This window comes from Notechis scutatus, chromosome 2, assembly GCF_049901735.1.
Source record: "Notechis scutatus isolate UNSWTSFEM ecotype Mainland chromosome 2, rNotScu1.2, whole genome shotgun sequence".
Taxonomy (NCBI): domain Eukaryota; kingdom Metazoa; phylum Chordata; class Lepidosauria; order Squamata; family Elapidae; genus Notechis; species Notechis scutatus.
The window spans coordinates 23,516,346-23,540,166 of record NC_142010.1 but is presented as its reverse complement, the minus strand read 5'-3'; the positions used below and the strand labels follow the sequence as shown (position 1 = coordinate 23,540,166).

The window sequence follows — 23,821 nt, the reverse complement described above, 5'->3', positions numbered from 1 at the left end:
TGTAACTTCTAACAGTCGCTAAACAAATAGTTGCAAGCCAAGGACTCTCTGTATTTCTCCTTTTCCTTTTCAGCTCCCATCCTGTTCGTATCAAAGGCACCGTTTAAAGGCGCTTCTGGGTTGAAAGGATTAGCCAATGACATCTCCGTTGCCCGGGAAATGCCTGTGGGAGCTCCTTTCAAGGAGCTGGAGCAAATGATGGGAACTCACCCCTCCAGGCAGCAGCACTCGGGTCTCGAGCACGGGCTTGCTAACCTCCAATCCAGCATCCCAACCACACGACCCACCGGCACTCCTTTTCTTTTTAGCTAATGGCCTGAGAACCATGGCTCCCTCCCTCTCCTCCTTCCTAAATCTTCAACTTACAGCTGCATGATGAGGTAGAGGTGTCCTCCACTCTCGTAGATGTCATCCAGGGCCACTATGTTCGGATGCTTGATTCTGCCAAGAGAGGAAACACAGTTTTAATTAGGAAGTGCTACAGGTCTCTAAGGAAACCTATTTCATTTTGCTTTGATCAGTTTTAATGTTGATATTATTATCATTAAAGAAAAATCCTCAGCTCAGAAATGTCATGTCATGTAAAATACAAACCTTACTGTTCTTGGGACAGAGTGTGCTGATTGTTACCGAATACTGCACAGCAGCATCAAAAAAAATATCTGCCCTCACGTTACTGTATGCATTTTTGTTGTCTTCAGATTGGGAGAAGTTGCCCCACAAAACTAGGACAGTGTTCGTGTTAGTCTTATTTCTCAGCAAGTGGAAGGTTTAATGACATGGTGAGATGGCCAGGATTTTGTCGTATTGTCAACCGAGACCATGTTTGGAGGATAATTTAATAAAATCTGGCAGCAGCCAAGGAATGAGATTTGGAAGAGCAAAACCAACCACAGAAGTTAAGAAAAAGCAAACCTGGCAATAAAAGTTGCTGATATGAGGTGTGTGTCAACTCATAAAGTATTTCTATGGTCTTTTTAGAGTCGCCAACAGAAAGGGAGGCGGGGAAAGGGGTTTGCTTGGAAATCGAAAGTGCATTCCATAAATAGTTTTTCAAAGATAGCAACTAGGTGAGTGAAGTTTCTGCCTGGAGAACATGATTGATGACTCTTGGCTATGGATGTGTCCCATTGGAGAATATGAATTACGGTACACGCAGAGGGTGGGGGGGAAACCAGGGTCAAGGGTGACAATGAATTACGTGTCTCAGAGTCGGCTACACCCAGGCAGTGCCGGACATGTTAACTCCCAATAAATCTTTTTGAAGTTTTGGAAGTTTGGCTTGAGACTCATCATTTAATTGGGGCAACTGCCAGAATCCTGACTCGTGTGTGTGTGTGCGTGTGTGTAAAGTCGGGTAGTTTGAAGCAGAGACCCACCTCAAAGGATGAGTGAGTCTTGAAGAAACAGTGCGAAAGAACCTTGGATTTAGGATTATGAGAAGGCTGCTGGTGGGATCTCCACCCTTTACTTTGGGGGAGTGAGGGAATCTACCTCGCAATCCAACTCTTACTCTCGTCATATTTACCCAAGGTAATTAATTACATGACTGTCTTATGACGGCTGTCAAACTCCCAGCCCACAGGATGGATGCGCACACACTGGCCATGCCCACACCCAGTTTAGCAAAGTGGGGAGGAAAGTCCCAATATGTCACGTGACGCTGCCGTGACGATGCGAGTTTGATACCCCTGTCTTATGAGAACCTCAAAATGGGAAGAATTGATCCTGACAGTAAATAAAGACTCAGTTGTGCCCAGAATTAAAGACACCTCCATCCGGTCAGTCTTGTTTTGGGAAGTCCTAAATCCAGTCAGTTAATCCATTTGTCCTCCCCGCTGAAAGAACGTGGTCTCCACATCCATCAAGGCTAGGACCCTCTTCCCAACCCCTGCTTGACTGCTCCCGTTGATGCCTGCCTGGGCAATGAGGAAAAAGCCGGTACAGTCAGTCCTCAACTTTACGACCACAACGCAACCCCAAAATTTCCATTGCTAAGCAAGACAAGTGAGCTGTGCCCCAGTTTATGACCTTTTTTTGCCACAGTTGTTAAGTGAATCACCACTTTAGTTGTTAAGTGGATTGTGCGGTTGTTAAGTGAATCGGGCCTCCCCTGTTGACTTTGCTTCTCGGAAGACAGCTGGGAAGGTTACAAATGGAGATCACATGACTCCAGGAGTTAAATATATGCCAGTCGCCAAACGCCTGTACTTTGATCACATGACCAAGGGTATGGTGCAACATTTGTAGATATGAAAATTGGTCATAAGTGACTCTTTCGGTGCTCTTGTAATTTCGAACAGTCACTAAACGAATGGTGGTAAGTCGAGGAGTACCTGTCCTATAAGAAAGCTTTGCTCGTGGGTTTCTGCTGCAAGGACTAAGGAGATACATTGCTAGAGAAAATGGAGGGTGCGTGGCTGTATTTTGAGCTTGCTAAATGTAATTATCTACCACAGGGTCCCCAATCTTTTGGCTACCAGGAACCAGTTCCGCAGAGAGAGGTTTTTCCACAGATTGGAGCGAGCTTGGTTTCACATGCTGCTGTATCCCACGGGTGGGGCTTCGCTTGTTTGGGCGGCTCATTTTCTGGCCTGCCGTGGCCCAGTGTTGGCCCACAGTGTTGGAGACCCTTGATCTATCGGACAGATCCACTGGTCAAAAGAATTGGACCAGATTAAACATATTGGGAGTGTAGGAAGTTAGCACCCAATTTTCTCTCCTAGAAAATTGAAATATCCTAGGAAATATTAAAAAGGCAGAATATTTCCCCTAAAAAGAGTAGAAACTCAAGAGCAGAAACTCACCTCAGAAGCAGATGCTCACCTCCACCTTTGTTAATGGGTGGGCCATTAAGGCCTGGGCCAGAATACTTTACACAACAAAGATCTCCAGGTAAAGGTATAGCAATTGCTCAAGAGCCCTTTCAGTGCATCATCATCACCCAGCAAGGCTCAACCAAGCCTGGAACTCAGGACAGCCTACAAAATTAGCTAAGACCCCTGTCCCTGGGAACCTGAGAGCCAATGGGATACAGTTCTTACACAGGAACAGGAAACACTAAGGTAGGGCCCAACAGAGGGTATATAACTAAGGGTCTCTCAGCATCTTGGCCGGCCCCTTTTTTCTCTTTTCCTTCACCTTGGAGCATGTGATCATCCTTCTTTGGAGCTTCGAGCCATGTGGTCCTGTCCACCATTAAACCATCTTTCCAAATAGCCTCTATGTTTCCGGTGTCTTTTTCCCCACTTGGAACTGAACCCAGAAGGATATTTCTTCCAACAGGGGGATAAAGCATTTGATTCAGCGGTGGTATTCAGCCAGTTCTGACAGGTTCTGGAGAACCGGTAGCAGAAAATTTTAGTAGTTCGGAGAACCAGTAAATACCACCTCTGGTTGGCCCCGCTCCCATCTATTCGCTGCCTCCTGAGTCCCAGCTGATTGGCTGGGTTTTCTTTTGTTGCCCTGCACAGGAGAACGGAGCTGGAAAGCAGGTTAGTGGGGTGGGGAGGGAATGGGGATTTTACCGTATCCTTCCCCTGCCACACCCACCAATCCACGCCCACCAATCCACACCACACCCACCAAGCCACGCTCACACAACCGGTAGTAAAAAAAAATGAATACCACCACTGATCTGATTATCAAGTAAAAACTAAATTCCAAAGAAAGAAATTTAGAATGAGATGTGAATTTGGGGGGGAAAGTTCTTAAAAGATCAAGAACATTTGACTGATCTGTAACAAAGGACTGGTCTAATTAATGCCCCACTGAGAAACAGTAATTAACAGATATAAACATCATTGGAATGCATTCCTTGATTTCTGTTTCCTTTTTAAATTACCAATTAAGTTCTTTTTGTCTAATTTGTTTCCCTGTGGCTAACTTAACCATGGTATTCAATTAGCTTAAAGTGTGAATACTGTAGCATAAACTAGCTGCATAGGGTTAGGCTCAAAGCATGCCAGACTTAAACCCAGTCATCTCGTTGGGATTCAAGTTGTCTCATGAACACAGCCTCCAAATCTTTTCATTTGTTTCCTCCAATATGAAACCTTTACCCCTCTCACAAAGTCACTTAGATTCTTTAATCAAGATGCAAAAGGCTTTCCACACAAACAACGGGGGGTGGAATTCCAATTATTGCCCTTGCTACCCTAATTTGCTTGTTTATGGTAAGAATTAATGAGCCATGGCACAGAAATGACAATAAAATGCTAAATGGAAACTAGAGAAACACAAAATCACTATAAATCTGCCCTTAAAGGGAGAAAAAGGATACAAGCTTTTTTTTTTTTTTTAATGGCAATATATTGTTGTGCAGATCAGTTTGCTGATATCAAATTGGTTTTGGTTTTGATTGCTTTTGAAAGAGTGTTGCAGGCACTTTGACAGAGGTATTGTCTACTCTAAACCAGTAGATAAGTTTAGGATCCGTATCCCTAGGAAATGTTTGATTAATGTTCACATCCCCTACAAAAGTAATTGTGACTTATCCCTAAGGGACACTCACGACTGTTTATTGCAACCCCTGAAATTCCATCTCTAATCCTCTGGGGTGTGGGCACCCTAGGTTGGGAACTCCCGATCCAAATTATAAGAGGCTGTTTTCTATATGACAACATTGAAGCCTATCAATGTTAGAATATAATTTTGGTCATCCCTAATTGTGATAACCATTGGCTAAAACATCTGAGAATGGGAAAATTGCCTTACCCAAATGGTTGAGACTAGATTTCCTTGGTGAGGTGATTTTTTCCTTCCTCCTTCCTTCCTTCCTTCCTTCCTTCCTTCCTTCCTTCCTTCCTTCCTTCCTTCCTTCCTTCCTTCCTTCCTTCCCTTCCTTCCCTCTTCCCCCTTCCCTTCCCTTCCTTCCCTTCCCTTCCCTCCTTCTTCCTCCCTCCCTCCTCCTCTTTTCCTCCCTCCCACCCTCTTCCTTCCCTCCCATCTTTCTTTTTTTCTTTCTTCCTCCCTCCTTCCTTCCCTCCTAATCTCCCTCCCTCCCTCCCATCTTTCTATCTTCCTTCCTTCCTTCCTCCTTCCTTCTCCCTCCTCCTCCTCTTTTCCTCCCTTCCTCCCTCTTCCTTCCCTCCCTCCCCCATCTTTCTTTCTTTCTTCTCTTTCTTCCTCCCTCCTTCCTTCCCTCTTTTCCTCCTACTCCCTCCCTCCCATCTTTCTATCTTCCTTCCTTCCTTCCTTCTTTCCTTCCCTCCTTCCTTCTCCCTCCCTCTTTTCCTCCCTCCCTCCCTCTTCCTTCCTTCCCTCTCTCCCATCTTTCTTTTATTCTTTCTTCCTCCCTCCTTCCTTCCCTCCTCTTTTCCTCCTCCCTCCCTCCCATCTTTCTCTTCCTTCCTTCCTTCCTTTCCTCCTTCCTTCTCCTCCTCCTCCTCTTTTCCTCCCTTCCTCCCTCTTCCCTCCCTCCCTCTCCCATCTTTCTTTCTTCCTTCTCTTCCTCCCTTCCTCCTCTTTTCCTCCTTTTCCTCCTCTCCCTCCCTCCCATCTTCCTTCCTTCCTTCCTTCCTTCCTTCCTTCCTTCCTTCCTTTCCTTTCCTTCCTTCCTTCCTGTTTTCAGTCCCCTTGTCCATGGAACTCTACTTTGAAGTGAGATGTTTAGAACTGGGTGGAGGAGCGATAGTTCCCCAATATGATCAAGTTTCCATTCACAGTTGCTTTAAAGCAAGCACATCAGTGGCCTTCTGCACCAGCCAGATAGCCTTTTTTTTTTAGTTACCGTATCTGATGTGGAATATCAGCTTTTCTGAAAATAGTCCAGGTTGGCACCACACAGTGTTTTCTTGTGACCAGAACAAGCCGTGTGACTATGACCATCCATTGCTCATGCTTCATTAGGGCACCCTATCTATCTGCGTGCTTTGGCATGACCCCTTTGCTGACTATTCAGCTGAAATTATCACATTCACTGTCTGTTACAAAGCTGGAGCTCTTCCAAGACCTACTCGTGAGTTTTCAAATGATCCGCTCTTGCTTACCATCAACTATCACCAAATAGAAAGCTGAAACGAGCAAGCTGGAAAGTTAAGAGGAAAGAGCTGTGCAAATTCTCTGGGATCAATGATTGATTGCTGATGTAGTTTATTTTTTAAAAAAAGTATATCATGAAAGAAAACATTATATAACATGATAAAGGCAACAGTGAGGTGAAAGCACACTTATACAGTATCTTATCTCCTGCCTCCAACCACAAATATTAGTTTTAATCCAAGGATTTGGACATTGTTAACTCCGTATTTACTTTGTCGTTGCTATTTTTTTTTTTTTGCTTGTTGTCATTGCTATTTTTTTTTTAGCTTGCTGTCTTTCCTTAAAACACCCAGACAAAGCTACCACCAAATTCTTGCAGCTCTGTGGATTTTATTCTTTTTTATACTTTAGTTTGGGCACTATTATTATTTTTAAATAATTGCATTAGTACTTGATCCTGTCTGGACTGGTGAAATCTTGTTGAAGCTTTTCAAGACTCTAATTATCTTTAATTAAAATCTCCCTGCTCACTGTATCTGTTTTTATGCTTCCTGCTAATCATGGTAGCAGGATTACTGATTTTTTTTTCCCCTTCCTGAAGTGCACCTTGAATAACTTATCCGAAATGTCCTTAGTATCCATTTCAGAGGTGGTATTCAGCAGGTTCTGACCAGTTCTGGTAGTGGAAATTTTGAGTAGTTCAGAGAACCGGCAAATACCATCTCTGACTGGCCCTGCCCGCATCTATGCTCTGCCTCCCGAGTCCCAGCTGATCGGGTGGGTCTTCTTTTGTTGCCCTGCACAGGAGAACGGAGCTGAGAAGCAGGTTAGGTGGGGTGGGGAGGGATTGGGGATTTTACAGTAACCTTCCCCCAGGAGTGGGGAGGGAATGGAGATTTTACAGTATTCTTCCCCTGCCACGCCCACCAAGCCATGCCCACAGAACTGGTAGTAAAAGAATTTGAATCCCACCACTGCTCCAATCCCGTTCTACTGCTGGAAATGACTCGGAGGACAAAATTGCTTGAAGCAGCCGCAGATACAATCTCCAGGGCTAGAACTCTATGCTCGGGGTGGGATTCTTCCAGTGTAACAACTGGTTCGCTAATCACGCACACCTAATGCACACTGTTCGCGTGTGCACAACTACCGCAATTACTTACCTTCAATGTTACTTCAAGGAAGTAAAACAGCTGAGGTGCAGCTATCCGCTCTGCTGTGCGAATCAACTGAGTGAGAACAGCGCAAGGGCGGACGTGATAGTTGGATCAAACATGATCCACATGATAGTTGGATCAAACTGGTTCGAAGCCAGCTGATCATCACATATAGGGGTTCCCCCGAATCGGTCCAAAACGGGAGAATCCCACCCCTGGCTATGCTGTTCATTGTTGAGGGCCATTGTCATGCACCTGATGGAGACTGACTCTGAGGGAGAGGAGGAACAGCAGACAGGGAGTGGGAGTGTGGCTCCAGAGGTTGTGGAGGAGGCTGGGGAAGGGCAGAGGCCAGCTGAGCAGTCAGAGGAGGACCCAGGCCTATCCCCTATCCATCCTAGGGCACGCAGGGAGGAGAGGAGAAGGGAGAGACGTGGTCTACTCAGGAGGAGAGGGCTTTGATCCTCTTCATGGGATGCAGCTGTGACAACTGCATGAGAGTTTGGACCTGTGTACTGGCAAACGCTAGAAACAAAGCGTGTTTCATTTTGGTCTGAAGTTATCTTAGTTGGCATCCTTCCAACACACTGTGCCTTGTTATCTCCTTGAATTTAGTAAATACTTCTCCTGTTCTGTTGTGGAAATTTCATCACTGTAGTTCGTTTGGTTTTTTTATTTCACCTCTATCTGCTCGTTAAATTCGGACTGTATTGCTTTCTTTTGAAGACTATTTTTGAGTATGTTTTATCTCCAGCTGAGTATTATTGAACAGTGGGGCCAAGTTGGAGGCATTAAAGGACATTTATTTACGTTCTGGATCTTGTTACGGTATATTTGTGTTACACTCTGGGTCATCACAGCCATGCAGTATGGAATAGACAATTCCACTGTTATCTCTGCACTTCACTGAATGATATGCGGAAAGATGCTCTGGCATAAGAGAAGCAATGCATCACTATGTTCTTTTAAAAAATAAACTTATCTTAAAATATACTACTTTATCCTGAAATATACTACAGGTAGTCTTCAACTTATAAGAGTTTATTTAGTGACTGTTTTGAGGTTACAACGGCCCTGGAAAAAGTGAGTTATGACCGTTTTTCACACTTTTGACCATTGCAACATCCCCATGGTTATATGATCACAATTCAGATGCTTGGCAATTAACTCATATTTATGGCGGTTGTGGTGTCTCAGGGTCATCTGATCATGGTTTGCAACCTTCTCACAAGCAAAGCCAGATTCAGTTAACCACCATGTTACTAATTTAACTATTGCACTGACTAACAACTGGGGCAAGAAAGGTCATAAAATGGGGCCAAACTCAGTTACCTTATATTTCACTTAACAACAGGAATGTTGGGCTCAGTGGTGGTCGTAAGTTGAGGACTTACCTGCACCAGGATTTCTCCTTTGCCCTGCTTCCCACTAATGGAATAAAAAAGCAGTGCACCAGAAACATGTAACATTCATAATGCACGCCTGCAACTTGACAAAGAAGCAACAAGCAACAGGACAACGTCCCTAACCTAAATCCCTCATGATGTGCCAGGAATCAAATCTTGGACAGATGCAATAGAGCAGGGGTGTCAAACTTGATTTCATTAAGGGCCACATCAGGGTTCTTTGACCTCGGGGGAGTTGAATGGACGTGGCATGGGTGGACATGGCCAGCTCGATGTCCTATAGCAGTGATCCCCAACCTTTTTTACGCCGCAGCCCGGTATCCCCAACCTTTTTTATGGCGCGGCCCGGTACCGACATCAGCTGGGCGCCGCCATCTTGTTTTGATGAAAAAGTGCTTCCGGTGAGCTCACCGGAAGCACTTTTCATCAAAACAAGATGGCGGCGCCATGCTCTCGTGAGCTTTTCGGGTAGAAATGGCTTTCTACCGGAAAAGCTCACCGAAGCGCTAGCGCCGCCATCTTGTTTTGATGAAAAAGTGCTTCCAGTGAGCTTTCTACCTGGAAAAGCTCACCGGAAGCACTTTTTCATCAAAACAAGATGGCGGTACCTGCAAGCCAGCGGCCCGGTAGGACTTGTTCCACGGACCGGTACCGGTCCGTGGACCGGTGGTTGGGGACCCCTGTCCTATAGCCCTCTGCCAGTGAAAGGGCTCTGGTTTTGGCTGCGACGGCCTCCTGCAGCCCTCTGCCAGTGAAAACAGAGCCCAGGAGGATCCTAGGCAGCCATCCCAAGCTCTATTTTCGCTGGCGGAGGACTGCAGGAGGCCATCACAGCCAAAAATGGAGCTCGGGGGGGGAGGGGCACGCACAGCCCTCTCGAGCTCCGTTTTCACTGGCAGAGGCACCATAGGATGGTCCTTCGCTGTTTTCAAGCCAGCCCTGTGGGCCAGAGGCCCGCAAGTCCTTGAAATTGACAGCCCCGCAATAGAAGTTAGCTTGCTCCTGGTTTGCATTGCTTCGGAGTTTTCCAAAGCAACTAGACTGGTGACAGATCGGAAAAGATCTGGATTTCAGCATCTATTTTCTCTGAACCAGACTGATAAAGGAGTCGAAAGAAGGAAGAGAATGAGGAGAGGCACCACGCACTTGTGCAGCACGGCAATCTCGTTTTCAATGCTGGTCTCTTTTCCTTCTAGCACCTTCTTGGCAATGCATTTGACGGCCACCAATTTCTGAGTCGATTTCTCTTCCGCCAGCACCACCTCTGAGAAGGCACCTCTGGAAAACAAGATGGACGGGGAGGAGGAAAGTGGGCAGATTAGGCAGATATCTCCCTGGCCAAAAGATGCCCCATTTAGACGGGCGATGCGCCTGTGGCAGAGTGCCAACGGATTTAAAACGTTTGAAGTCCAGGAAGGAAAGGACGGAATGAGGTCCATCAGCCCAGCAAAGCAAAGGAAGGGAGAAAAAGGAAAAAGGGAGGGAGAGGGGAGGTCAGAGCAAGTGACCTCACTCTTTGCTCTGCCCTCCTCTCAGCACCAACCCCCCCACCTCCCCCTTACACCCGGCTGGATCTCTCACCCAGCCGCTGTCACCACAGCAACCTGCAGAATCTCAGCTATTTATAGGAGAATATGTGAGAGATGGCATTGGGCAGGAAGGAGAGAGAATGTGCCAGGAAGTGCAGAATCTGAGCTTATCAACCGTGGCAGGCAAAGTTGGTATTGGAAGAACCACTGAGACTCAATCTGTTTCAACCTCAAAGCTAGCGAGATCTCCCCCCAAACTGAGAGGGATGAGGGGAGAAAAACATCCCACCCCCCTAGGTTCGAAGTGGAACAAAAATAAGTAAGGATAAGTAGGGCATCCTTTCCACTTGGATGGAGAAATACCTGGACCTCAAACCAGGTGCCGGTATCCCCTCGTGTAAACAGAGGTGTACAATTCAAGCGCGCACCCTCATTCTTCTGGAGACAGGCACCCTTTTTTCCCCCCTGAAAGACTAGTCTGTGCTTTGTTCAGAGTAAACATGCAGCAGGCAAGCAAGCGGATCTCCCTCTCTGTTACGATTGCAACCACACCTGGGTGGAGTGCTAACAGAAGATAGGGAAGAGAAAAGAATACATCCAGCTTGCTTTCTATTTGGAAACCGCTTCTAGAATTGAGATAGGGGGAAAAATGGGACTTGATGATTAGACAAGTTACAGAAATGGCTGGTACACTACTATCAAGAATGCAAAAGTAAAAAGTTGATGCTGTCATATTATTATTTTATTCTTCTGCCCTGAAAAGAAGCAGACGTAAATGCTTTTTTCTTTCTTTCTCTCTTTCTTTCTTTCTTTCTTTCTTTCTTTCTTTCTTTCTTTCTTTCTTTCTTTCTTTCTTTCTTTCTTTGTTCCTTTCTTCTTTCTCCCTCTCTCCCTCCCTCCTCTCCTTCCTTCCTTTTTCTTTCTTTTTTCTCCCTCCTTCCCTCCCTCCCTTCTCCCCTTCCTTTCTTCCTCCCTCCCTCCCTACTTCTTTCTTTCTTTCTTTCTTTCTTTCTTTCTTTCTTTCTTTCTTTCTTTCTTTCTTTCTTCCTTTCTTCCTTCTCCCTCTTTCCTTCCCCTTCCTTCCTTTCTCTTTCCTTCCTTCCTTCTTCCTTCCTTCCTATCCTTCTTTCTTTCCTTCCTTCCTTCCTTCTCTTTCTTTTTCTTTCTTTCTTTCTTTCTTTCTTTCTTTCTTTCTTTCTTTCTTTCTTTCTTTCTTTCTTTCTCTTTCTTTCTTTCTTTCTTTCTTTCTTTCTTTCTTTCTTTCTTTCTTTCTTTCTCCTTCTTTCCTCCCTCCTTCTTTCTTTCTTTTTCTTTCTTTTTCTCTCTTTCTCTCTCTCTTTCTTCTTTCTTTCTCCCCTTTCTCCCATACTTCCCACACTTCCCACTTCCCCCTTTCTCCATTATTTTCCTTTTAATTTTACTTGTATTTTATAAATTTAATAAAAAAATATATTTTTTAAAAAACCAGAAGGCCGGGAAACAGCACTGATTCAAGGCCCAGATTTGATACCTGAGAACAGTGAAAAAGAAGAGACATGGGTGAAAAAATTAGCTAATTGAAGAACCACAGAAGAGAAGGGTTGCACCCCTATCTCCACATCCACCAATATTTACACTGATATGTAAGCAATCCATTTAGCCCCACCAGATAAATTCAACTTGCCAGCTGCTATTTATGGCCTGGGGAAATTTGTGGTGGATAAGGAAATGACCAAGAAATAAGTTATGATGGTGATCTGGTACAGTATCTCCAGCAGGCCTCTAAATACCACTTGCTAGGGAACAACATGACATGACCTCTCCAACAGCTGGTGGGCTTCCCAGAGGGACTTGGCTGACCACTGTAGAAAACAGGATGATGGATTAGATAAGCTTTTGATCCAATCCACAGGGGCTCCTCTGATGCTTTTTATACATAAAACAAACCGCACTGCTAAAAACAAAGGCTGGCAAAAGCTAATGGATGGGCTGCGCCCTACTTTTCTCTTCCAACCATTAGGAAACGTGGGGAGGAATGTTTGACTCAGTTCACATAAGATCCATTCATTCCAGACTGACTGAGTAATAAACAAAATGGCTCCCATTTCATTTTCCTACATGTAGTCGTTATTTATATGCATTACCCTAAACATGTGTTAACACTCTTTAAAGTACCATATGATGCACACATGGAAACTCAGGGAATGTTGGGCCTGAATAAACAGGAGCTGTGTCCTGCATCGGTGATATAGTTATAGCAATAGCAATAGACTTATATACCGCTTCACAGAACTTTACAGCCCTCTCTAAGCGGTTTATGGAGTCAGCCTATTGCCCCCAACAACCTGGGTCCTTATTTTACTGACCTTGGAAGGATGGAAGGCTGAGTCAACTTTGAGTCAGTGGGAATCGAACTGCCAAAATGCTGGCAGCCAGCAGAAGTAGCTTGCAGTACTGCATTCTAACCACTGCGCCACGCTTCCTGAATACTTAACAAAGACACCCCCAAATCTCAAAGTATTAAAATATTCATAATTATGGCATGAGTTTTTGTGGGCCATTGGATGAAGGATCAGAAGATAGAGGTTCAAATGGTTATCATATTTAAGAACAGCCTATTACAGGGATGGGGAATGATGGTCCTTTTATGACTTGTGAACTTCAATTCCCAAGTCATAAAGGAGTCCACAAGTCATAAAGGAGCCATCATTTCCCACCTCTGGTCTATGACAACTCAATTTCAGATAAAAATGGTCAGTTGTGTTACTGATCCTTCTGGAAAATAATGCTTATGTTGACCACACCGTTATTCTGAACAGCATTTGTGAATAGGGACCTCACATTTGCAGCTCCCTACTGCACAGCAATGCTGGAAGAGAAACAGTAAAAGAAAAGATAGGCTTTGGTTTTTAATGGTGGAGCCACATTTGTTTGTCCTCTAATTTTACCCATAAAGGATCAACTTTCAGTTCCTTTGAAGAAAGGACCATTTCAAAATGGCAGCCGGCTTATCTGAATTTACAGCCTTGCCATCTCCAGAATGAAGCTTTTCACACTGAGTGCCACAGCTTAAAATAACTAGTCACCTGGAGTGAATCCTCTTCCTCAAAAAAACAGCACATGACAATACTGAGCACGTACTTAAGTTGCAGCCCACACCTCCTGTCAATATTAATAAATCCTATGCTAATATTTGAGGCCATGAGTTGACTGAATTCATATACAGCTGCTGTTGAACCAGTCCTGACACTAATTTCAGATGTAGTGTGTGGGGCAATTTAAGAAAGGAAACAAGGAGCTTTGTATTCTCGTACAGCGGCCATTTTCCTTCATGGCTAATTTGCCAACCTTCTCCAAGCTGATCCATTCCATGAAGGTGTGGATCAGCAGTTCCCAAACTTATTTGGTTAGGGGACCCTTTTCCCCCCCTATGGAACCCTAACTCTATCCCTGATTTTTATTAAGCGTTATTATTAAGAACCCATAACTTTAATCCGAGTGTTTTGCACTGCGTAGTAGGTTTGAAAATAAAGAGAAAACATTTTAAATATAACCACAAACTTTTATTTTGGTACAAGATAGTTGGTCTGGCATGATTTTATTTTAAAATCTGTTTTAAATTTGATTTTTGAGATTTTTCGTAGAGTCCCTAGTATGCTTTTGAGGAATTTCATGGAACACAGTTTGGGAACTGCTGGCCTAGACAATCCCCAACTGGAAACATGTGAAAACCCGCAGCATCTAGAGACATCTGTGTCTTTTCCCTTCTAACACAAAAATAATCTAAAGTAACTTCTGAAGGCTGCAGAAGTTTAGGGATAGTACTTTTCCTGCAGCATACGGGAGGTAGTTTCTGCTTTTCCAAAGCTATTTGCAGTCATGCATATTGGAGAGAATACAGATAGTCCCCAAATTACAACAGTTCATTCACTGACTGTTTGAAGTTACAACGTCACTGAAAAAAGTGAGTTATGACCATTTTTCATACATCACGGCCATTGAAGTATCCCCATGGTCACATGATCAAAATTTGGATGCTTGGCAATCGGTTCATATTTATGACGGTTGCAGTGTCCTGGGGCCATGTGACTGATTCCCTTTTGCGACCTTCTGAGTCAACGGGGAAGCCCAATTCAGTTAACAACCATGGTAAGAACTCAACAACTGCAGTGATTCACTCAACTGCAGCAATAAACATCATAAAATGGGGCAAAATTCCCTTAACAAATGTCTCACTTAGCAACAGAAATGTTGGGCACAATTGTGGTCATAAGTCGAGGACTGCCTGTATATTAGAAGTCATTAACATATCTGGAGTACGTTAGTTGGAGATGTCTGCTGTAGGGTAAAGATAGCTAAGTGATGCTTTAGCCTTATGTTTGGACAATAATTTTGTTTAGCCTCCTGGAAGAATATGGAACTGAACACACTCAAAAACCGTAGAAATGGTGGTAGACTTTAGAAGAAACCCTCCCATACTACCACCTCTTACGATACTAGACAATACAGTATCAACAGTACAGACCTTCAAATTTCTAGCTTCTATTATATTATAGACCTAAAATGGACACCTAACATCAAAAACATCATCAAAAAAACACAACAAAGAATGTACTTTCTGTGTCAACTGAGAAAGCTCAAACTGCCCAAGGAGCTGCTGATACAGTTCTACAGAGGAATTATTGAGTCTGTCATCTGCGCCTCTACAACTGTCTGGTTTGGTTCTGCAACCCAAGATAATTAGGGTAATAATTAATTAATAATTAGGACTGCAGAAAAAACAATTACTACCCACCTGCCTTCAATTGAGGACCTGTATACTGCACGAGTCAAAAAGAGGGCTGTGAAAATATTTACAGACCCCTCACATCTCGGACATAAACGGTTTCAACTCCTTCCCTCAAAACAACGCTATAGAGCACTACACACCAGAACAACTAGACACAAGGACAGGTTTTTCCGAACACCATCACTCTGCTAAACAAATAATTCCCTCAACACTTTCCAACTAATTACAAAGTCTGCACTACTATTACTATTAATCTTCTCATCACTCCTTATCACCCATCCCCTCCCACTTGTGACTGTATGACTGTAACTTTGTCGCTTGTATCCTTACAATTTATATTGACTGTTTCCTAGTATGATTTGATTGCTTACTGTACCCTATGACTATTATTAAGTGTTGTACCTTATGATTCTTGACTCTTGATGAATGTATCTTTTATTTTATGTACACCGAGAGCATTTGCACTAAGACAAATTCCTTGTGTGTCCAATCACACTTGGCCAATAAAGAATTCTAATCTATTCTACTCTAAACTCCAAAGTGGAGTGTTAGTCAGATTAATGAAGATAATGGCAGGAAGGCACTATTGCTTGAGTTACATTTGCCAATTTGCTTCAAACCCAGCATCTCAACTGTATCTTTATCTAGGCTTCGCTAAGGAAAATTTTAAAATGACTCCTTCCATACATCCTCCGCAACAGCTATCACAACTAAGGTAGCCCAACTTTCAGCAATTTGCTCCAAAGGTTCTGCCATACCCACGACTTTTTAAAAAGTTGAGTCTTCTCACTTCTATAGATTCTATGTATTCAGTAGATTTGAATTAACTAACCTACTTCTAGTTGGATTAGCAAAAAAAATATGGTTTTCAAATAATGGATCTAAGCCAGCTGGCTAAATTCAAGACAGCAATCAACAACAGGCTTATTTGCAGAAAACTTTCAAGATAGCCCTAGTAAACAAGATTAAGAATATTTACTTCTGCTGGGTGTAGTAGTTCAGAGTTGCGTAGAATATAATAACCTGTAAATGACCCTATCAATCTATGAGAACAGGCAACAAGGATTGCTATTTTAGATTACAATGTGTTGAATAAACAAGCTTGCAGACAGAACACTGTTGGGATTTGGATCTTGTGGCAGATGACTCGGTAATTAGGAAAAGATTTACAAAGATTACCCTCCTAATATAAAAAGAATTCTATTCCCATCATGGTCTTCTCTAAATTAGTCTAAGGTTGCTGAAATGAAGAAGGCTCAGGAGGAGACTTTTTTTAGATGAAACAGCTGAAGTTCAAATTTTGGCACTCTTGAGTGGAACCCACAAAACTCTCTGCTTTCTTGGTGCAACAGCCTCTACCCAGACTGCCCTAGAGCTAAAAGAACTCACGTGCCCAGCACCTCCCGAAATTCATAGATTTCCCGGATGTCTTCCGCTTGTTTTTTCCAGCTGAGCTCATCGTCTTCCAGAGGCATGGTTCTTCCTGGGCTCAGAGCTGGGTTGTTCAATTCCCAGCTGGCTTGAAGCGGAGGAAACGGGCAGAATGTAGTCAATTCAAGGTATAGTTAGCCGAGTACAGACAGATGGCATTAGAACAAAGGCATCGGAAGGCTTCACCCTGAAATTAAGCAGAAGAAAGGGATGGTTGGCAACGTGAGGCTGATGAATAAACTGCATATTCAGCCCAGTTCTCCTCATACATATGGAGCATTGCATCTGATGAAGTTTGCTACAGGTCCTGAAAGCTTCTGCCTTTTAACAGAATTTGGAAAAAGGTGTTCCCAGACAATCTGGTTTTGTTTTGGTTTTTTTGCTACCATAAACTAACATGGCTCTCTTCCTAGAACGTGAAGCAAGGATTTCCTCTTCCCTTCTTTGAACAGGTTTTAAGCTACATCAGCCTTTGTGGTGATTGCCTCGGCTGAGGAGGGTTAGCTTAAAATCAGCACAGCACACACAGCCTCGGTTTATAGTTTGCCAAATCGTTGAAAGTCCCTCAGCTGAACCTCTGCCCTTCTGAGAGGTTGTAGCCTCAAAGACCCTTACACTTCCCAGCAAAGTCTTCATGACCAAAGGGGTCAGGAGGAACTGTAGTTTTTGGGCTTTCATCTTAACCTTCCTTTCCCCAATTCCTCTTTATCTCTGCACCCTTCAGCATATTTTTCTGATTTTATCCTGTTTGGTAACATTACAGCTGTCTCCTTGGAAACAGCTGTAGTGCCTGCAAGCACTGAAAATCCAGCACCTTCCTGTGCCTTACACATGGTCTCTTGGGGTCAGATCTGCTCATATTTTCTCTCACACACACACTCTGTTCAAAGAGGAAGTGCCATGCCTCCATAGGAGGCACAGCTAGCATTTCCACAACTATTAGCCAGCTTTTAGCAAAGGCTACCTTAAGACTGGGTTAGTTTGGTCACAAGGGTTATGCTTTTGCATTGTCTGAACTTCTGCCTGTGGCTGGGAAAAAAACCAAGGGTATCATTTAAATATTTTAAACCCATTACGATGCACATGCCAGCATCTGAAAAAGCAATGACACAATCTTCTTGCCCTTCTCACCCAACCAAGGTCTTACACGTGAGTGCAATTAAAGTTCCTCTTGGCTCAAATTCCCACAGTGCAAGCTAGGTTGCTTTTTGCCAAAAAAACAGACACACCCCAGCAAGCAGGTACTCGAATAACATTCATTGAGACTGAAGGAATCAGGATGTTCAGCCTTCTGAAAGAAGATTCCTTCCCAAGCTCGGTACAGATCAACAGACGTGATTTTTAAGGTCTGAGAATGTCCCACCATATCAAATAAATAAATAAATAAATCTTTCTCTGTGGAAAACCAATATTTTGGGGGAGACAGAATCTTCTTCAGTCCTCCTCTTCCAATTGATGCTAGCTTTCAATGCGCAGGAAGATCTTGAGGAAGAGGAAACGAGAGGGACATGTATTTATGCATTTTTAAATGGGTCATTTTCCCAAGATGGCTGCACCAGATGATGCTTTTTATGAATGGAAAGTTCATATGAACATACGCTTGTCAGAGGGTACTAATGCTGCACTGAAATGATCGTCTATTGTGTGAACAAAAGGAACTGGAGTTGTTAACCCTCTAGTAAAATCTTAAAGTCATCAATTATCTCTAACTTTCCATTTCTTTCGAGAGACAGTCTCCCTCAAAACCTCTCCAACACACACATCAGCCTCCACAGTCAGTGTCGGTGTTCTTCTGTTTATAAGGCCTTTGTGATGGGTCAGGTGTGTGGGTGTGCCACGTGAGGGTCTCCCAATCCAGTGGTGGGGTTCAAAAACTTTTACGACTGGTTCTGTGGTGTGGTGGGTGTGGTGTGGTTTTGTGGGAGGGGCAGGGGAAGGATACTGCAAAATCCCCATTCCCTCCCCACTCCTGGGAAAAGGTTACTGTAAAATCCCCATTCCCTCCCCATCCCACTAACCTGCTTTCCAGCTCCGTTCTCCTGTGCAGGGCAACCAAAGAAGGCCCATCCGATCAGCTGAGACTCAGGAGGCAGAGAATAGATGGGGGCGGGGCCAGTCAGAGGTGGTATTTGCCGGTTCTCCGAACTACTCAAAATTTCTATTACCGGTTCTCCAGAACTGGTCAGAACTGGTGCTGAATACCACCTCTGTCCCAACCCTAACCCATCACAAAAGACCCTCACTTGACACACCTACACCTGACTCATCACAAGTCCGAACCCATCACAAAGTCCTTATAAACAGAAGAACTGACACTGACATCTCCTAAACCAGGGTCAAACTGGCAGCCCGCAGGCCGGATATATCACTGGCAGGCCACGCCCACCTGGGCTCCTCAAAGGCAAAAAAAGTCATGATACGTCACGCTCTGGCCTGTGACGGAATCGAGTTTGACACCCGTGTCCTAAAGCTTCACCTTCATCTTACACCCGAGCTACAGATATTCACCACTGTTACATTCTTAACAATATTTCTGAATTACAACTTTTACATCATCACTCATCATTGACTCTAAATGAGTGGGGCTTTGAGGGGTGGCTGTACTTCATCCATATCTGGCCTACTCCCAAATATCTTTATTTCTTCCATCCAGTTTTTGGTACCTATCAATGAGGTACCTATCATTCTGGTACCTATCAATTTTGGTACCTATCAATAATTTTTCCAACAGAAAAATTAGCAGGATACTATAAACATGGTCATGGGTTGCTGGTCCGTCATGTTCACATCTTCCCAAGTGGCAAATGGGCCTTTGATCATCCTTAGCAATGCAGCAAGGGGAGTTCTACTGGATTTCTTCCTTTATGTTCAGGATAGCAGCCACATCTGCCTCTCCAGATATTGCTCATTTCGCATCTACCCAAATGGCATAGGGGCCTTTAATTACAGTAATGTAGCAAGAGTTGTTCTACTGGCTTTTCTCCCCTTATGTTCAGGTTAGGCTGCGACGTATGGCTCCACTCTCCAGATACAGACAGACTTCGTCTTACAACCACAATTGTAAGCCCAACATTTCTGTTGCTAAGTGAGACTGTTCTTAAGCGGGGTTTGCCGCATTTCACAACCTTGCTTGCCACAGTGAAGTGAATCACTGCAGTTGTTAAGTGAATGGAGTGAAGTGGAGTGGAGTGGAGTGGAGTGGAGTGGGATGGGATGGGATGGGATGGGATGGGATGGGATGGGATGGAATGGAATGGAATGGAATGGAATGGAATGGAATAGAATAGAATAGAATAGAATAGAATAGAATAGAACAAGAACAAGAACAGAATAGAATAACAAGAGTTGGAAAGGACCTTAGAGGTCTTCTAGTCCAACCCCGTGCTATACCATTTCAGACAAATGGTTATTAATAACATGGCAGTTAAGTGAATCTGGCTTCCCCATTGACTTTGCTTGTCAGAAAGTCACAAAGGCAGATCACATGACCCTGGGACACTGCGACCGTCATAACTATGAGCCGGTTGCCAAGCACCCTGAATTGTAACCTCATGACCCTGGGGATGCTGCAGCGGTTGCAAGTGTGACAAATGCTCATAAGTCACATTTTTCAGTGCTGTTGTAACTTCTTACAGTCCCTAAACAAATGGTTGTAAGTGGAGGATTACCTGGACTGCTGATTTCACGTCACCCACAGCTGTCTAGTGCTAGTGGTGAGATTGACTGAGATGGGGAGTGCCAAGGCTAGTGGGGAGATCGATGGTGGAGAATACACTCCAGCAATATCTGGATAGTTGCACCTTCTTATCTTCTGCAGTTACCTATGCCTGGCGTGTCCATATCTTTCCTTTCAAATAGCCGTGGTGAGCGCAGTGGTTAGAGTGCAGTATTGCAGGCCAGCTCTAGGGGTGGGCTTCAAAAATATTTAGCAACGGATTCTCTGCTGGGTGTGGCCATGGTGGGCGTGGCCTAGTCGGCCTCCTGCACCATGGTGGGGGGGCGTTTTTGCCCTCCCTGGGCTCCAGAGGCTTTCCTCAAGCTTCCAGGAGGGCGAAAACAGCCTCCCCCGGGCTCCGGAGGCTTTCCAGAGGCCAGAAACGGGCAGGTTTCCGGCCTCCCCAAACTTCCAGGAGGCCCGTTTTTCACCCTCCCCAAGTCTCCGTGTGCACCCTGCACTTACCTGCTTCCAAAATGGGCTGTGTGGGGACTCCTGAGAAGAGGGGTGGGCGGGGCCAGCCAGGATTTGGGGGTCCTTCGAACTGCGCAGAATCTTAGCTAGAGGATCTCCTGAACCCCTGCGAACCCCCAGCAGCCCATCCCTGGCTAGCTCACTGCTCTCTGTCAGGGAATTCGATCCTCACCGGCTCAAAGTTGTCTCATCCTTCTGTCCTTCCGAGGTCGGTCAAAGGAGGACCCAGATTGTTGGAGGCAATATGTAAACCGCTTAAGAGAGATCCGTAAAGTACAATGAAGCGATATATAAGTCTAAGTGCTATTGCTATTGCCATATAGCAGGGAACAGTTGCTTGGTAAGATAAGTGTGACAAGGGACAAAAAGGGGTTAAACAGGCCATTGGATGCATGATGCAGAAACAGCAATGTGTACTGTAGATATGCCAGGAAGGAAGGAAGGAATCTTTGCCTGAGAAGAGAACTTGTGAGATTACCAGCGGCCAGGAGCCTAGCCTAAACTCTGTATGTTGTTACATAGATAGCGATCTGCCAATTGCCTATATTTACTGTTTGCCCGATCAGAGAACGTTTAATCTAGTCCTCAGGCAAAGTCATACCACCATAGTTTCCTTTGAAAAGATAACCAAAGATGCCAAAGATTGAATTGCACTTTTAACATGGAACTACAGTTTCGGCTTCTGCTTTGTCACAGCAGTTAAATAAAGAGTGGATCTTGGACAACCTTTTGCCTGAAATGGTACAAGGCTACCCTGCTAGAGCAGGGGGTTGGACTAGAAGACCTTCAAGGTCCCTTCCAACTCAGTTAGTCTGTTATTCTCACCAATTATCACATTAAACAAGAGGAAAACCTTCCACGCACCAATTCCACCCGCGCTTTCTACAATTTTGTAAACAACAAACTAAAAGACTCAAGGTCCATCCCACCTCTGAAAGGACCTAATGGCAAAGGCTGCAATGATGACACCATTAAAGCCAATCTCTTTAATACATTATTTGGCTCAGTATTTGTAAACAGCAATGGATCATGCCCAGTATTTCCTAGTCGAACCACAGACAACTACAATGATCTAATACATATCGATTTTACAGAAGACAATGTTGAAAAAGCACTATGCAATCTAAAACCATCTCTATCTATTGGACTGGATGGAATATGTGCCTACTTCTTTAAAAAGCTATCCACTGCCATAGCCAAACCTCTAAGCATAATCTTTGAAAAATCTTTCAGGACCAGCTCCTTGCCAAAACTATGGTCACAAGCCACGGTCATCCCCATCTTCAAAAAGGGAGACCCCAGCCTAGTTGAAAATTACAGACCAATCTCTTTATGCTGTATCACCTGTAAAGTCATGGAATCAATTATTAACCAATCCATCATCCTCCACTTAGAAACAAACAACCTACTCTCTAATAAACAATTTGGTTTCAGGAAAAAAATTATCCTGCAATCTGCAACTCTTACACTGCAAAAACATATGGACTAAACAACTCGATCAGGGCAAAGCAATAGATGCAATCTACCTAGACTTCTGTAAAGCCTTTGATTCAGTGGTACACGACAAACTACTCCTAAAACTAAAATCTTACGGCATCTCTGGACATCTGCATAACTGGATAGAAACATTCCTGGCAAACAGACAACAAATGGTCAAAATTGGGAGCGTCCTATCAAATTCTGTACCTGTAAATAGTGGTGTCCCCCAAGGCAGTGTTCTAGGACCAACTCTTTTCATACTCTACATAAATGACCTCTGTGATCATATCAAGAGCAACTGCGTTCTCTTCACTGATGTAAAGCTATTCAACACCACAGACAATACTGCTACCCTTCAAAAAGACCTCAAATATGTATCAGAATGGTCAAACAAATGGCAACTTCAAATCTCAACAATTAAATGCTCTGTCCTGCGTATTGGCAAAAAAATCAGAAAATAAAATACAAGTTGCCAAAAAGGCATTAAGAGTTGTTAACCTAATCCTACGTAGCTTCTTCTCTGATAATATCACACTACTAACTAGAGCATACAAAACATTTGCTAGACCTATACTTGAATACAGCTCATCAGTCTGGAACCCATATCATGTATCTGATATTAACACAATTGAGAAAGTCCAGAAATATTTCACAAGAAGAGTTCTCCGCTTCTCTACTCATTGCAGAATACCTTATGCCACCAGACTTGAAATTCTAGACCTAGAAAACCTAGAACTACGCCACCTTCAGTCTGATCTAAGTATAGTATATAAAATCATACATTGCAATGTCCTACCTGTCAATGAATACTTCAGCTTCAACCATAACAATACAAGAGCACACAATAGATACAAACTCAAGGTTAACCACACCAGACTTGTTTGCATGAAATACGACTTCAGCAACAGAGTGGTCAATGTCTGGAATACTCTACCTGACTCTGTGGTTTCTTCCCCAAACCCCCAAAGCTTTAACCTTAGACTGTCTACTATTGACCTCACCTCTTTCCTAAGAGGTCTGTAGGGGGCCTGCATAAGCCCCCCAACGTGCCTACCGTCCCTCTCCTATTGTTTCTTTTATTTTTTATTTTTCTTATATGTATCCATGTGTTCATAACTATGTTTTTACTTATGCCTATTATCTTGCAAGCAATCGACAAAAATAAATAAATAAATAAAAATCAATAAAATAAATAGATTATGACCGTCTCAGATTTTCTGCAAGTAAACCATAGACTCGAACTGCTTAACAAAGGGGCCACAAAATCATCCCACCCTCCTCAAAGTGCCAAAATGAAGACCTTTTAAAGGTACTTCCCATGGAAGATAGTGGCACAGGGGCCCGTTTATTCTTGACACTCAGAACAAATTGTTTAATGCCAAGAGTGACATAGTGTGCACTGGGCAGCCGTCAATGGTTCTTAGGACTGTTATTGAAACCACCACAATCTAAAATCTAGCTATCCCTTTATTACAGCCATCTTATCAGATCTCCTGGTATTTTCTGAGCGCAGAAACGGGCCGCCTGACTCCTGATATGACTCTCGAAAAGAAAGAAGACTGTAAGATAAGAGGGTATAAGTAGGCGTGGCAATAGCAGAAGGAGGCGATGGCAAACACTATCAACATTCATTAGCAGGCAGGCAGCCCCTGCCACACTGAGTCAGCTACTACAGACCAAGCTCAGAGCGAATTATACAAGCCCTTGTCATCTACAGACACAACTTCCTGCTTAGGCTGTTGCAACATGCTCCACTACACCCAGCTTCCTTTGAAGACCACTCAAAAGCTTGTCAGGAATGCAGCGGCATAGGTAGCTATGGGTACATCACGGTATGTTCCATGCAATACCACAAGAGAACAAACTTCTGGGGCTCCCAG

General features: G+C 43.9%; 1 protein-coding gene across 4 annotated transcripts in view; it reads right to left on the bottom strand.

Moving 5' to 3' along the window:
- The window catches only part of CAMK1 (calcium/calmodulin dependent protein kinase I), a 48,030-nt gene that overhangs the window by 19,044 nt on the left and 5,165 nt on the right, over positions 1-23,821 (bottom strand). Inside the window, exons 1-4 of one of the 4 annotated variants that reach the window (XM_087954475.1) lie at positions 20,454-20,716; positions 16,232-16,460; positions 9,692-9,823; positions 367-441 (exon numbers count right to left, since the gene is read on the bottom strand). In XM_087954475.1, the coding sequence (XP_087810601.1) occupies positions 367-441; positions 9,692-9,823; positions 16,232-16,317 (293 nt within the window). In that variant the 5' untranslated portion in view covers positions 16,318-16,460; positions 20,454-20,716. Of the gene's footprint in view, positions 1-366; positions 442-9,691; positions 9,824-16,231; positions 16,461-17,237; positions 17,296-18,291; positions 18,612-20,453; positions 20,717-23,821 lie in introns of those variants that run through there. The other 3 variants (XM_087954473.1, XM_087954474.1, XM_026682620.2) reach the window with 3 other exon arrangements.